This window comes from Lepidochelys kempii, chromosome 2, assembly GCF_965140265.1.
Source record: "Lepidochelys kempii isolate rLepKem1 chromosome 2, rLepKem1.hap2, whole genome shotgun sequence".
Taxonomy (NCBI): Eukaryota; Metazoa; Chordata; order Testudines; family Cheloniidae; genus Lepidochelys; species Lepidochelys kempii.
This window is the reverse complement of record NC_133257.1, coordinates 27,010,478-27,026,674: the sequence shown is the minus strand read 5'-3', so window position 1 is coordinate 27,026,674 and position 16,197 is coordinate 27,010,478. Positions and strand designations below refer to the sequence as shown.

The 16,197-nt window shown below is 45.5% G+C and overlaps 1 protein-coding gene across 3 annotated transcripts in view; it reads right to left on the bottom strand.

Annotated features, from left to right (window-relative positions):
• RAD21 (RAD21 cohesin complex component) overlaps window positions 1-15,714 on the bottom strand; it is a 32,567-nt gene extending 16,853 nt beyond the window's left edge. Inside the window, exons 1-2 of one of the 3 annotated variants that reach the window (XM_073330282.1) lie at window positions 15,512-15,714; window positions 5,385-5,555 (exon numbers count right to left, since the gene is read on the bottom strand). In XM_073330282.1, the coding sequence (XP_073186383.1) occupies window positions 5,385-5,528 (144 nt within the window). In that variant the 5' untranslated portion in view covers window positions 5,529-5,555; window positions 15,512-15,714. Of the gene's footprint in view, window positions 1-5,384; window positions 5,556-10,102; window positions 10,838-15,511 lie in introns of those variants that run through there. The other 2 variants (XM_073330280.1, XM_073330281.1) reach the window with 2 other exon arrangements.
• Between the last annotated feature and the right edge of the window lie 483 nt (window positions 15,715-16,197).

Genomic DNA, 16,197 nt, shown 5'->3' with positions numbered 1-16,197 from the left:
AGAACTGTGTTGACGGATAAATGGAATAAGATTTCCCAGGATGATTAAGTCCTAAAACGTCTAACCTCAATTTAACTGAATTATTACCGATACTCAGGCTTTTATTACACACAATAAAAGCTCTTCTAAACCTCCAGAAATCAGATAAAAATCTTACAGAAAAAGAAAAAAAAACTCCAGAGATTAAGAATGCCTGGCTCTGAAAGTCTTACAAAAATCCTTGCAAGCCTCAAGGTACATGCATAATCCCTGTGAGTGAGCATTTCCACTGCCTTCGTTCTCATCCTACTTTCTCTGACTCCTCCCTGGATTATCTAATGAGGTTCTCGTCTTTAACTAAGGCCTTGTCTACACTGGCAAGTTTCTGCACAGTAAACAGCTTTCTGCAGTGTAACTCCCGAGGTGTACACATTACCAAACCACTTAGTGCGCAGAAACTGCACACTAAAAAAAACCACCCCGATGAAAGGTGTACAGCTTTCTGTGTCAAGTCTACAGCGCCGCTGTGCCAATGTAGACACCCTGGTCGATTACAGCATTCCAGCTGGCCTCCGGGAGGTGTCCCACAATGCCTGTTCTTGCCTCTCTGGTCATCGGTTTGAACTCTACTGCCCTGCCCTTAGGTGACCAACTGTAAGCCCCACCCCTTACATTTGGGAATTTTGAAAGTCCCCGTCCTGTTTGCTAGGTGATGTGTGCAGTGGTCTCAGCGTATCTTTTCAGGTGACAACGCCTGCTCCAGAGATCAGGTGATCTCCCGCCTGGAGCAATGCCGAGCTGCTGGATCTCATCAGCATTTGGGGAGAGGAAGCTGTCCAGTCACAGCTGTGCTCCAGCCATAGGAATTACGATACCTAAGGACAGACTTCACAATGCATGACAGAAAGGGGCCATGACCACGACACACTGAAGTGAAGGAGCTGCGGAACGCCTACCACAAGGTGAGGGAGGCAAACCGCTGCTCTGGTGCTGTGCCCACAAGCTGCCGGTTCTACAAAGAGCTGGATGTGATACTTGCTGGCGACCCCACCTCCACTGCGAAGGCCACTGTGGATACTTCGGTGGCTCGTGTGCAGTAGAGAGTAGACTGAGCCAGGAGGAAGAAAACTTGGACAAGGATGTGGAGGGGGACCCAGAGGTCAGAAATGCATGCATCCAGGAGCTCTTCTCACATTGACCAGTCACATTGGTCGGAGTTTGGCAAAGTGCAAACAGGAGAGGAAGTGACTCTGATTTTGGGAACTGCTGAAGTGAGTTGTTGGGGGCAGCAGGGTTGCAGAAAGCAGGCTTGCGTCTCTATGATGCACGTACCACCACATGCCTTGTCTGAGCGGCGGAACAGGGTGTTTATTCACTCCCCTCACTTCACGGGAATCTGCCCCAGAGCGCCACAAAACGCTCATGGACATACTGGGCAATCCGCTGCCACAGGTTCTTTGGCAGAGCTGCTTTGTTTCTTGCCCCATTAAGGGTAACTTTCCCATGCCACTCTGCTGTCACTGTGGGGGATGGGGAGGAACCATTGCTGCACACAGGCGAGCCACATAAGGTCCAGGGTGGAAGCTGCAGTATCGGAGAAGACCCTCCCTTGATTCCCTTCTCACCCTCAGCATCGAGAAATCTTCCATAATGAACACAGCCTGTGGAAAATGTGGGGACAGTAATTATAAGGAGCCTCCCCCCACAGTGCTGGCTCTGCCCAAGAGCCACATGCCAGTGTACAGTACAGTCCTGGAACACTGATTTCCCCTGCAGTTACTCACCACTTTGGGGGCCTTGTGGCTCATGTGTGCTTGCCTGGGGTCAGCTAGTTAGTGACAGGTATGTGAATAGTGGCTGTGTTTTAAATCACTGAATCAGTGGTCTGAGTGCTGCAAACAATACTGCTGCTGTAAAATGTTGAATTTTGGCTTCACAGATATGACCATGGGAGCCCAGCCTCCCTCTTTGTTATTGCCGGCTGAACGGCTATGCAGAATTAGAAAGCGGTCACGACAAACTAGAGGACTTTCTGCGTGATGTTGTGATGCACTCCACGGCAAAAAAAACAAGAATTGAAGGAGTGGCGGAACAGTGAGAAGAGGGACCGAAAGGAGAACGCGGCATGCCAGAACGAAGCCATGGAGCGGCTCTTAAACGTTATGGAGCACTAAGTGGACATGCTCCGGGTGCTACTAGCACTACAAACCAAGCACCTCTGCGCCCACTCTCCCCTGCAGTGGCTGTCACAAAACTCTTTATCATGATTCCCCTCAGACACTGCCAACACACTTATCAACCTCCTGGCTCCACTCTGTACCTGCTGCATTCCACTCCTGCCCCAGCACAGTCCAGCCCTCCAGACTCCCAGTACCCACTGTACTCAACACCCATCCCTCTGCAGTTTAGCCTTGCTGAAGACCAGTACCCGCTGCACTATACTCCACAGGACAAGGCTGCATACGATATTTGGACATACACAAATATTTCACCGTCCTGGGACACCATCTCCTCCTGGGACCCTCCCTACCCCCATCCCCCACAGTGCTGATGTGTTGCTTTTTTGGCTCTCTCCTCCAGTTGTTTTTTTAATAAAATAATTTTTTTGGTTTGAAAGCAATCTTTATTCCATTAATTGAAAGCAAACAGAGCCCTGCAAAGAAACAGGCAATTTTCTTAAACCTTCACAGTGCATTGTCTGCACCAATCACAATCACCTCCTAGCATTACAAGCACTGCACTCCCGAGCATAGCAACAAATATTAGTGGCTTTCAGCTTCAAATTGCTGCCTCAAGGCATCCCTGATCCTTATGGCCCTGCGCTGCACTCCTCTAATAGCCTGGTCTCTGGCTGTTCAAATTCAGCCTCCAGGCGCTGAGCCTCAGCGGTACAGCCCTGAGTGAAGCTTTCATCCTTCCCTTCACAAATATTATGGAGTGTACAGCATGCGGCTATAAGCATAGGAATATTGTCATCGGCCATGTCCAGCCCCCCATATAGACAGCGCCAGCGGGCCTTTAAATAACCAAAAGCACACTCACCAGTCATTCTGCACTTGCTCAGCCTCTTATTGAACCGCTCCTTGCTGCTGTCAAGGTTCCCCATGTATGGCTTCACAAACCATGGCATTAAGGGGTAGGCAGGGTCACCCAGGAGCACAATGGGCATTTTGACTTCCCCTACAGTGATTTTCTGGTCTGGGAAAAAAGTCCCTGCTTGTAGCTTCCTGAACAGGCCAGTGTTCTGAAAGATGCGTGTGTCATGCACCTTTCCAGACCAGCCTGTGTTAATGCCTGTGAAACACCCACAGTGATTCACAAGCACCTGGAGAACCATAGAGAAATATCCCTTCTAATGAACGTACTCAGTGACTAGATGGTTTGGTGCCAGAATTGGAATATGCAGGCTATATATCGCCCCTCCACAGTTAGGGAAGCCCATTTGTGCAAAGCCATCCACAATGTCACGCATGTTGCCCAGAGTCATGGTTTTTCGGAACAGGATGTGATTAATGGCCCTGCACACTTCCGTCAATACGAGTCCAACAATCAACTTTCCCACTCTGAACTGGTTAGTGACCAATTGGCAGCAGTCTGGAGTAGCCAGCTTCCACAGTGCAATCACCACGCACTTCTCCAACAACAGGGCAGCTCTCATTCTCGTGTCCTTGCACCGCAGGGCTGTGACAAGCTCATCACAGTCCCATGAATCTGGCTGTCCTCATCTGAAAGTTCTGTAGCCACTGCTGGTTAACACAGACGTGCATGACGATGTGATCCCACCACTCAGTACGTGTTTCCCGAGCCCAAAAGTGGCATTCCAGTGTGGTCAGCTCATCCGTGAATGCCACAAGCAATTCATGTCGTAGCTACTACGCTTGGTGAGATTACTGTCAAACTCCTCTTGCCTTTGTAGTTTAAGGAATAACTCCACTGCTACTCGTGACGTGTTAGTGAGAGCGAGCAGCATATTGGTCAACAGTGCGGGATCCATTCCTGAAGACTGAAGAGGAAGAGCACGCAGTACACAAACCATTGAAAGATGGTGCCAAATGTGGACGGAAGCGCAGGATTTGCTGGGATGCGAAGCAATGCATCATGGGGAATTGGGACAGGACCCAGGATGGCCCGCAACCCCCTCCGCCTTCCCACAATTCTTAGCAGCAGAAGAGATGCTCTGCGGGATAGCTGACCAGAGTCCACTGCTCCAAATACCGCTGCAAGTGCCGCAAGTGTGAACACGCTATTGCACAGGCAGCTGACAGTGTGAACACACAACAGTAGTTTCCCTTCAGTGCTCTCTTAGCGGTGATGTAATTCTGCCAGTGTAAACATACCTTTCCATTACAAACTCTTGTAGACAGGGAATCAGCCTGTTCTGTAAAGCACCATGCATATCTATAGTGCTCTGATAAAGAGAGAATTCAGCTATTTTATTTGTGTATATTTATAAGTCTTGTAAAGATCATATTAGCTGCACTGAATTGACAGCAAGACATCTGTTTAGCTGAAGAACATGTTTATGGATACTAGGAAACAGGCTTTAGGTTTAGGGAAAAAAGCTTTTCTCTAAGGCATCCAAATGTCTCTTGTCAAGTAAAATAGTTTATATTTGACTTGTGCCACATAACTAGTCCATTTTTAGAGGTGAGTTAAAAACGAAGACATCCACAAACGCACAAGACCTGAAAAACCTTCCCTCTGATTAGTAGGTATCTGGTAAGAAAAAAGCGTTCCATTCTCTCCCCTTAACTCTGAGGTTGTGTCCTTCAGCACCCTTCACAGTTGCTCTGTTGGCTGTAGCTAATACCAAGCAAAGCACCAAAGGCAACTTAGGGCATAGCCTGGGGAAAACTGTACTCAGCTACTCAATAACATTACTTGCTATCGACTACATTTTTCAACCCTTTGAACATTAAGGGCAAAAAAGAGTATTTAAATAATCATTCTTTATTTCAATAGCTCTCAATGACAAGTGTATTCAAATGTTACCGTAAGTCCTTTGAAAGCTACCCGCTGACAGGTACAAGATGTTTTTTCCCTTTCCCACTCCCACCATAAAAAATGTCCATGTGTACACATGGTACGTCAAGATAATTCAGATAAAGATACTCTGCATAAAACCTATTAACCAAAGGACCAAATCTGAAACCTGGTCACTTCTTGCAAAACTATAAAACAAGAATTGAGTGAAAAGCTCAGATTTCTTAGAATTCATGGATTATTTCATACTTCATGTAAAACAATAGCGAGCATACTTTTTTCATTAAAAGTTAACATTTTTAGAATTTTTCAGGTTAAGGCATCAGTATATTAGTTACTTCTTGTATATTGATCATGTGCTGTCATAATTTATCTCTGCTGAACCAGCAACATTAACATCAAGATCACTGTAAAATAAATACCTTAGGTGAGATGATACTCTCCACGCTGCTCTCTAGATTACACTCGAATACATGGGCTTTGGTTAGCTTCTTATCCCAGTGGGCCGCTAGCCAGATTTTGGCCAGCGGCCCACGCTTGCTCAGGACAAAATGGGCGTAGAACATTGTCCCAGCCACCTATAAGGTGCAAACCTGTAAAGAAAAATGTAATTATTTTCTATTGAATTGGGTTACTGCAAACATTCATATGTATATGTGCGCCACTTGGAGGCTATCGACATGTTTTCTTTTCAACCAGTAAGATTCTAGAATGGTTTTATACAAGAAAAAAAGGACAGAAATTTTCAAGTAGATCAAAAATGCCCCTCATACCTTGAAACATGAAAGGATTTCGTTCAAGATTGAGAGAGTTTTGCTCTTTTTTCCCATTGGTGGCTATATGTTTATAAGTGTATAATTGTATTGCATTGGAAACTTGAGCAGGTAAACTAGAAAAAAGTCACCTACAGAAATGTGGGGCTGGAAGGGACCTCAAAAGGCCACTTAAGTCTATCTCCCAGCATTGAGGCAGGATTAAGTATACCTAGACAAACATCTGCCAGCAATGGTCTAAGTTTAGCATCATCCTTGACCATGAACTTTGGTCTCTTATTAGACCTATCTATGATTCTTCCCAGAGCTTATTTCCCGATGCTGGTCACTAGGACTCCTCCATTGTAAAAATCTTTATTCATGCTTCCATCTCCATTCACCACAGTCTTCTACATAGTCTTATCAAGTGCCAGCTATTCAGACTCCAGCACATGTGGAATACTATTGACCTAACTTTTCACACACACAAAAATTATAGTCTTTCCATCCTCAAACAGTTCTTGCATCTTTTCATTCCAGAACAAAAAGTTAAGAGTTCTACTCATTTTAAAAGCCTTCCATATGTTTATTCCAACCTTCCTAAAGAACTCTTCTTATCTACAGCCCTTTCCCTCTGAGTGTAGCATGGTTTTCCTATTGTCCTTTAGTCTTGCTGCTGGTGGTGCAAGAGCCCGCTCCTAACAGCTTTGAGAAGAGGAAATGTACTGTATTTATGAGGGATGGTCACCATACGAGATAGACATAAGACTACAATCCCATCACCAGATTATGGGGAAACCCATACGAACCTAATAATTAAGGTTAAAATTTTGTCACAGGTATTTTTAGCAAAAGTCATGAACAGGTCACGGGAAATAAACAAATATTCACAGAAGCCCGCAATCTGTGACTTACTAAAAAAGTCTGAGATTGAGATTAACAGTCCGAGTCCTGCTGAGGGCTGACTGTCAGCCGCTGCTCCAGCCCTGGTTGCTGCTACTGCAGCAGGCGCAGGTAGCTGCTCCTGATCTGCTGCTGTGGTGGGAGCTGATGCCAAAGAAGTCATGGAGGTCCACTAAAGTCATGGAATCCATGACCTCTGTGACAAAAATTGTATCCTTACCAGTAATTAAGTGTATGTATTCAGGAAGTAGAAAACCAAAACCACTAGTCATCTAATCAGAAATGAGCAAGTAAGGGGAGCATGCTACCATCCTCAGAGGATGGATCCAGCTCCTGGCAAGTCCAATCACCATCTGTCTTGCCTCTTCTATCCTTCTCTCGCTCTCATTGTACCTATAATGGAGGATCAAACTTATGCCTTTAAAGCTCCTATATAGAACACCTCCCCAGCAGGCACAGCATATGACACTAGGACCAGAACGGTTTAATTCGATGCATCAAGCAGAGGAGCATCAATTTCTAGCAAAACTGACAACTGTCTCCTGCTGGAAAGTTTCCAAAACGCAGGGTGGCATACAGAATGTAGGCTTCCTGTGATTCCAAGCCACGTTTAAACCTGTGGTCCCAAGGGTTTACAGAATTGCAATGTCTAAACTGCAAATAAACTGTGGCTGGCCTGTGCCAGCTGAATCAGGTTCACTGAATCAGGCTGCAGGACTGTTTCATTGCAGTGTAGACTTCCTGGTTAAGGCTGCATCCCAAGCTCTGGGAGCCTCCCACCATGCAAGGTCTTAGAGCCCAGGCTCCAGGCTGAGTCCAGAAGTCTACACTGCATTTAAACAGCCCCTAACAACATCCATGGGTGTTTAATTGCAGTGTAGACATACCCTTACATTGTTCCAGTTACTTCACAGTTGTGCAATATTCTGCAACCTGATCTCAGCATGCCCACTCATGTAATTTGGTTTATACTTATCGGAATTTGTGTTTTATTAGTGCTAGAGTATTACCATAGCACCAACAAGCTCCAGTCACAAACTGGGATCCCACTGTGCTAGACACTGTACAAACAGAACAACAACAACAACAAAAAACAGCTCTTGCCCCAAAGACCTTACAGCATAGGTATAAGGCATGAGAAAGATGGATACAGGCAGATAAATGGGGGAGTACAAGGAAACAATGCAACAACATAGGTCAGTATTACAGGTAGTGTCTCAGCACACTGGCAGCCTAACCATTGTTAATTTTTTTTGTAGGTATCATGGAAAAAGTTTTAAAGTAGTATAATGGGTTAAGTTTTACAGATGTTTATAGGGAGCTCCTCCAAAACATAAGGGGCCGCATTAAAAAAAGCACTCCTTTGAAGATTAAGAAGTGGGTGACGGAGCTTGGCATTACAAGCTCTTCAGGGGCAGGACTCAACTCTCATGAGTAAATGAGAGATTATAGATAGGGTGGGGATAGAACTCAAAGGGCCTTGAATGTAAAGACAAGTATCTTATGTTTGATGTGAAAGAGAAGGGAGAGCCCGTGAGGGATTCATAGAGAGGGATGATGTGATCAAAGCTATGTGCTATGAGAACGATTTTTGCAGTAGCAATCTGAATGGATATGAGCAGGGCAAATTTGCATTTGTTAAGGCTAGAGAAAAGGATGTTGCACTAATTGGGAAATGAGATGATGAGACCTTGGATGAGAGTTTTAGCAGTGTGGATGAAAGGAAAGGCCAAATCTTAGAGATTGTATGCAGAAAGAACTGCCAAGAGTCAGGCAGAGGACTGAGTTGAAGAGGACAGCCAGGCTACAGGCCTGAGTGACAGGAAAGATGGTAGTACTGCTCACAATGATAGAAAAGAGAGGTGAGGGGAAGGTGAAGAGCTCCCTTTCAGCCATGTTGAGCTTAGATTTATGGCTAGACATCCACATGGCAGGGAGACATGTTGAGATTGTTGTTTGGCTAGAAAGACAGGCCTGGAGTAGAGAAAGATCTAAGAGTCACCAGAAATAGTTGTGGTAGTTGAATTTGTACCTGCAAATGAGATTACCCCCAGCTAACGTAAAGAGGGAGAAGAGAAAGGACCCAAGGACAGAAATCTGTTGCACCCCCACTGAAAGTTGGGGGGAGGAGAAGGAGAGATGTAGAGGATCCTCCAAAAGACTTGCTGAAGGAGGAATTTTATGGGAACCACCCAGATTTTCAAATGAAGGGGGACATTATAAATCAAACTGTATTTCTCAGTGCAATGGGTTTAAAAAAGTATTCCACAAATATATGAGGTGGGTTTGTTGTACAATGCAATATTTCTCAAAAACATTAGGAATAAGAGAATGGAGAAGGAGTGAGGAGTTAAAGCCATCAGCATTACTCTGTCACAACCTTCCAACTCCAGTTATAAAAACTGTTCTCTGATTTTTGTGGATTGGCATAATTATTAGATTTGACATGTTCACAATCAGCTCAAAATATATAGCTTAAACTTCAGGGAAAGATCAAACATACTTGACTCAGGCCTGAAAATATAATGAAGGCTTCCCATTAAACATGAAAAGCATTATGTGGCCCAATAAGACACAAAAGCAACTGTGTTCACTCCAGTTCCCTGACAGCACAGATAGCCATGTTAGCAGCTGCTATTTTACCACTACTATCTTTCAGCAATATTGCTGCACTCAGTCTGCATGCTCCCCATATTAGAGCTACAAGAGGAAGTAACTTTCCTACAGTGCCAGGAACACACAAGCACTAATGCTAAGGGGGTAACAAGATTAGGTCCTTGTGAGGACAAATTGTTTATTTCTTCTATTTAGGGAATATACATGGGCATTTGGGGGGAGAAGGGGGAGCGAGGAAGTGCTCCCCAATGCAATAGGGAAAGGTTTAATCTTTCACACAAACAGGTCATTAATACAACAAACAGGGCTGGGAACCTATTACACTTTTGTTGTGGGGAAGATGGGGATAGGAAGTCCAAATGGTAAGTGGTCAGCATTCTGATGTTTCACAGGACTAGCACTGAGAATAGCTAAATCTATGCAAGGGTTATGGATAGCCTGAAACTTAAGTGTAATGTTAGAGAAGAATGAGAGTTACTTGTTTCAAGTATTGAAAATCTTGAAAAGAGGAAACAAAGTAGAAGTAAATTGCTTCTGGCAGAGATTAGCAATTTTCCTCCATATATTATGGACATGCTGCCACAGAAGGTTATACATATAAATAGAGGAAAATTTAAGGAGTGACGTTACCAGACTAAAAATAATTTAACAAATGCATTTATAAGTTACAACACCTTACATTAAAACATTAATTTCCATTTGCAATGTCTACTTTATTCAATGTGGTCTGCTTGAAAAAAAAATACACAAGTCAGCATCACTTCTAAGTTCTAATGCACTATCCCAAAATTGCAATGAGAATACATTCTCATGCAGTTTGTACAAATTTTAAAATACATTTCCAGTGGAATTATTACTGAAGTGCTTACCAACTTTCTCTTCTTGGAATCCCCACCTGGGGTGCACTGGTGCATAGGCACCACCCACGATCCTTTGCAGCATGGCATCAACTGTTGCTGCCTTTTTCTCATGCTTCTGTCGTAAAATCATAGACATCTGGGTTGGAAGGGACCTCAGGAGGTCATCTAGTCCAATCCCCTGCTCAAAGCAGGACCAATCCAGTATATTTTCTTTTCCTTGTTTCTTTCTTTTCTCTCCTTTACTTTTTTTGGTCTGACTCTTCTCTCCAGAAAAGTGCAGACAGATGGGGGGGGGGGGGGGGGGGGGGAAGAATAGGACATCTGATACAACCCAATGCTGAACTAACTGCTAGATGTGCAAAGAGAAGCTTGGGTTGGCCTGGTACTCCTTGACTATACACCTGTGCATGTGAGCTGCTCCTACAACCAACAACATTAGGGCTCACAACAAATGCAGGAAGGGTAATTAATTACTTTCAGAGCAGTAGCCGTGTTAGTCTGTATCAGACAGGCCAGTCCTCGCTTACAGACAGCCCCCCAACCTGAAGCAAATACTCACCAGCAACTAACCACCACACAACAAAAACACCAACCAAGAAACCAAACCCTGCCACAAACCTCGGTGCCAGCTCTGTCCACATATCTATTCAAAGGACACCATCATAGGACCTAACCACATCAGCCACACCATCAGGGATGTGTTTCAGAGTAACAGCCATGTTAGTCTATATTCGCAAAAAGAAAAGGAGTACTTGTGGCACCTTAGAGACTAACCAATTTATTTGAGCATAAGCTTTCGTAAGCTACAGCTCACTTCATCGGATGCATACTGTGGAAAATGTAGAAGTTCTTTTTATACACACAAAGCATGAAAAAATACCTCCTCCCACCCCACTCTCCTGCTGGTAATAGCTTATCTAAAGTGATCACTCTCCTTACAATGTGTATGATAATCAAGTTGGGCCATTTCCAGCACAAATCCAGGTTTTCTCACCCCCCCCCCCCCGCAAACCCACTTTCCTGCTGGTAATAACTTATCTAAAGTGACCACTCTCCTTACATCAGGGACGCGTTCACCTGCACATCTACCAATGTGATATATGCCATCATGTGCCACCAATGTCTGCCATGTACATTGGCCAAACCAGACAGTCTCTACAAGAAAGAATAAATGGACACAAATCAGATGTCAAGAATTAGAACATTCAAAAACCAGTCAGAGAACACTTCAATCTCTCTGGTCACTCGATTAGAGACCTAAAAGTGGCAATTCTTCAACAAAAAAAACTTCAAAAACAGACTCCAACATGAAACTGCAGAACTGGAATTAATTTGCAAACTGGACACCATCAAATTAGGCCTGAATAAAGACTGGGAGTGGTTGGGTCATTACAAAACCTAATTTCCCCCAACAGTCACTCACACCTTCTTGTCAATTGTTTGAAATGGGCCACTCTCATTACCACTACAAAAGTGATTTTTCCTCCCTTGGTATCCTACTGTTAACTGAATTGCCTCGTTAGACTGACCTCCCACTTGGTAAAGCTACTCCCATCTTTTCGTGTGCTGTGTATTTATACCTGCTACTGTATTTTCCACTCCATGCATCTGATGAAGTGGGTTCTAGCCCACGAGAGCTTATGCCCAAATAAATTTGTTGGTCTCTAAGGTGCCACAAGGACTCCTCTTTGTAATTACTTTCAAGTAGCCACCTGCCATTTTAACTAGAGAAGCAATGGATCAGATCTGGGATCCTACAACTTTCCTCTACACCAGGGGTTCTCAACCTTTTTCTTTCTGAGTCCCTCTGATGCTAGAAAAACTCCACAGCCCAACTGTGCTACAACAATTGTTTTTCTGCATATAAAAGCCAGGGCTGATGTTAGGGGGGTAGCAAGCAGGACCCACGTGAAGCTAAGTTGCTCAGGCTTCGGCTTTAGCCCCGGGTGGGGATGCTTGGGGCACCAGGCTGTAGTCCTGCATGGTAGGGCTTTGGCTTTTCTGCCCTGGGTCCTAGCAAGCCTAATGCTGGCCATCCTTGGCAGCCCCCCTGAAACCTGCTCATGGCCCCCGACCACTGGTTGAGAACCACTGTTCTACACAGTGATCTATTCTTCTGCCCAGCAAACCTATTGGGCACCTCATGTGCAGCCCCACTCATCTCAGACTGGGAAACTTTCTGCTATGATCAAATTTTGGCCCTGTCAAACATGTGTCCTTTTAAAAAGTGACACCAAACTGAAGTCTAATCAAGTTAAAATTATTTCAAATCCTACAGTTGTCCCTGAACCTTCCTGCCTATTTGTGTTTTGATAATCAAATATTCCTATTTTGTTTAAAGCGTGTCTCTACGTTGCTGTAGAAAGACCAAAACAATCACGGGAAAATTGACTATACTGTGTCTGTACATTTGACCACACCGTGTATATAAAGTAAAACTGAAAAAAAAGAATGTTGAAATTGCCACACTGAATTAGACCGCTGGTCCATCTACCCCAACATCCGGTCTTGGACAACGGCCAGCACCAGATGCGTCTTAGGAAGGTGCAAAAAACCTCAGAATGGGCAGATGTGATATAATCTGCCCCCCAGAAAGGCTCATCCTAATTTCCAGTCATTAGAGATTGGGTTAAATCTAAAGCATTAGGTTTTATATCCCTTCTGAAATGTATTAGCATTAAACTATTGTAATTCTGGAAATACTCGTTAGCCCTGTAAGTGTCCAACAGCTCTTTGAATCTAGGTAAAATCTTGGGCTTTTCCACATTTTAATTACACACTGCATGAAAAATTCCTTTTATCAGTTTGAATCTGCCATCATGTTCCTTTGTTCTTGGTTAAGAGAAAGGGAGAACAGAAGTTCCTGATCTACCTTCTCTCTATCATTATTTTATATACTTTTTATCATGTTACATCGCATTTGTCTCTTAAGGTAAAAAATCCCCATCTTTTCAATCACTTCTCATACCAGAGTTTTTCCATACCCCACATTATTGCTGCCCTTCCCTTAGCCCCTTTATATTTTGCTATATCCTTTTTGAGTCAGATAAACTGCACATAATATTCCAGATGAGGGTATTCAATTGATTTACATAATAGCATAGTTTTAATATTATTCTCCATCCTGTTACTTATGCATCTTAATGTCTTTCTTGCTTTTTTGACCACAGCTTCACACTGAGTAGGTCTTCACTCCCACAATGAGCGCCAGGCCCCTTTCCTGAGTTAAGTTAATGGTCAGGCTAGTTCAAATTTTTCCCTTCAATGGACACTATTTTGCTTTTACCAACACTGAACTTAGTCTACCACAATATCTGTCAATTTATCTAGCTTGGTTAGGTCCCTGAAGTTCCTCACAATCTTCTCTATAATTGATTAACTTAAATAACTTATATGCCAATTTTCCCACCTTACCCACTTTCTCAGATTGTCAATATACTGGGTTCATTTTGTTTTAATTACTATTTAGAAATTCACAGCATGCCACATGCTTACAAGTCTTTAGAAAGTAAATTAAGGCCCCGATCCTACAAAGACAGGTCAAGAAGACTACTCACATTTGTGAAAGAGAGCACGTGTTTGCTGAATCTTGGCCAAAGAAACTACTGTAGAAATTCTGAAATATTCTTGCCCAAAGTATTCAAATTCAACGAACAAGGTAAATTAATTTAAATAAGACAGCAACAAAAAAAACATTTTAAAAAAAGGAAAACGTGACTGTTACAGCTGAACTTTGGCAAGCAGGGTGATTCTGAGGCAGATTTCAGAAAAGCTAAAAGGAATCACAAGATCATCTATTCTGACCTCCTACACATCACAAGTCATTAAGTTTTTCACCCATATACCCCAATGTTGAGTCCAATGACTTCAGTTAAAAAAGATAATTTTAGTCCTCAGGAGGCTAAACTGTTGTGCACCACCACTTGAGAACAGCAGGGATCCCAAGATCCCTGTGATGGCAGAGAATCACTTAGTTGAGATATATCCAGCACACAATCCAGGCTTCCTCTCATGCTGCAGAGGAAGGTGAAAAAAAATCCCAAGGACCCTGCCAATCTGATCTTGGGGAAAACTCCTCCCAAACACCAAATCTAGTGATCAGCTAGAGCATAAGCATGTGAGCAAGATTCTCTGTGCCACTTCCGAGCACTAGTCCACCCCAGCTAGTATCCCATCTCTAGGTATGGTGAGTGGTATGCTTCAGAGGAAGGTGAGCCCAACCACCCCCCCCCCCCGCTCCAGAATACAGTTGTACATCAGGAGTGTATGTGTGTGTGAGAGAAAGATCCTTCCTGACTTCTGCAGGAGACCAGATGAAACCATGAAGACAGGATTAGATTACAGTCATTATAGTATAGAGCTACAAATATTATAAACATGTAGAGGGCAATACAGGCAATCCTATTGTCCCAAAAACCTCAACTCTAAAAATCGAGCAAAGGTAACAGGGATAGCTCTTTGATGTACCACTTAAACTAATCACTAGTTATTGCATTAATTACTGCTAGTAGAAAAGCCTTAGATTATCCACCTCTGCTAATACAGGACTGACCCATCCCTCCAAAAACATATTTTCTAGTGTAAGGGGGTTCTCAAACTTTTCCCTTTCAGGTCCCCCCCTTCTAAACCTTCACTTCCCACAACCCCAAAAGCAATCCCCCATAAACCCAATCCCAGAGTTTACAGTTTCAGGAAAAGGTTCGCAAAATAGTGTCCCACATAATAGTCTATATGAATATAAATTAGTTGCCCCGTACAGAGGGAAGCAAAGATTTCTACTGAGGGCCTCTGATCGCTTCACATTTAAAAGCGCACCGCCGCCAGATACGCACTGAACCCCCCGCCCCCAATCACCTGCCCGGTGCCCCGGGCTGGACACGGATCCAATGCCGGCAGCAGCCCCTCACATCCAGCAGCTCAGGGCCGCACCTGAGGGGCTAGGAAGCGGGGATTTGGGGGCACGTCACCTTCGCTTATGGAGAAGTTTTGCAGCAGCTCCCCCACCCCAGGCTCACGCCGAACTGCTCCGAGCTGCCTGCCCGGGGCTCCCTCACGGGCCTCACCCGCCTCCGCTCGGCAGCTGGGCAGGCTCCAGGGGGCAGCGGACTACGGAGCTGCCCTCCCGGCTCCCGCAGGCACTGGCCGCAACCCCCGCGCGCCTCTGGGGAAGCGGCCCCAGAAGACACATTAATGCCCCGCGTCTCCCCGCCTCCCGGACTCGGCTGGAGGGGCCCCGGGAGCAGCGGGCCACGGGTGCCCAGCCGCAGCACGGGGCGGCGAGGACTAGGCCTCTCCGCGTCCCGGAGGAAGCGCAGCGCCCTGAGCCCGGCCGCCCCCGCCCTTCGGACGGCGGCGGATCCCCCCGCGAGACGCGCTGCCTGCTCCGCCGCGGCGGGCGCAGCGAGGCCGGCTCCTTACCCCGAGTCTTGCGTGGCGGCAGGGGAGGCCAATGCAGCGGCTGGCGGGGCTGGGCTCGGTAACTACACCGCTCCGCCTCCTCCCCGATCCGAGCCACTCAAACAAACAAGATGGCGGCCGCAGCCCTTCCTGCCGCCCAAACCCGCCGTTCAAATCGGCAGGATGTTTACTGTTAAAATGCCCCCCTCCCGGCACGGAGACCAAACACGCATGCGCGGAACTGCAACCACTATGACGATCAGGACTCCGGGAGGGAAGGCAAGAAGATACCAAATGCGCGTGCGCCCCAGCCCCGACCTCCCAGTAGCAGAACGACGGAAAAGGGCGGAGCGTTGAAAAGTGCTGAAAAGGCGCATGCGCAACCGCTGAGACTGACAAGGCCCAAGGAAAGGGGGCGGGGCTAGGGCCCGGGCCGTGGAGAACGAGCTGAGGAAGAAGAATTGCGCGTGGTCGCTGAGCCGGTGCGGTTGAAATAGCCCGCCCGGAAAGGAAGAGGGCAGTGGTAGCGCCCCCTCTGGGGCGGGAGTGGCTAGCGCAGTTGCTAGGGTACATGGCATCAGGTCTGTGGCGAGGCAGCTGTATAGTTACAGCCCTGGGCATCAGGCTTATGAAATACTGTCAGCCCCAGCACAGCATGCAGGGATCAGCCTCAGGGCAGGGGATCAAAAATCATGAGTCAGATGGCA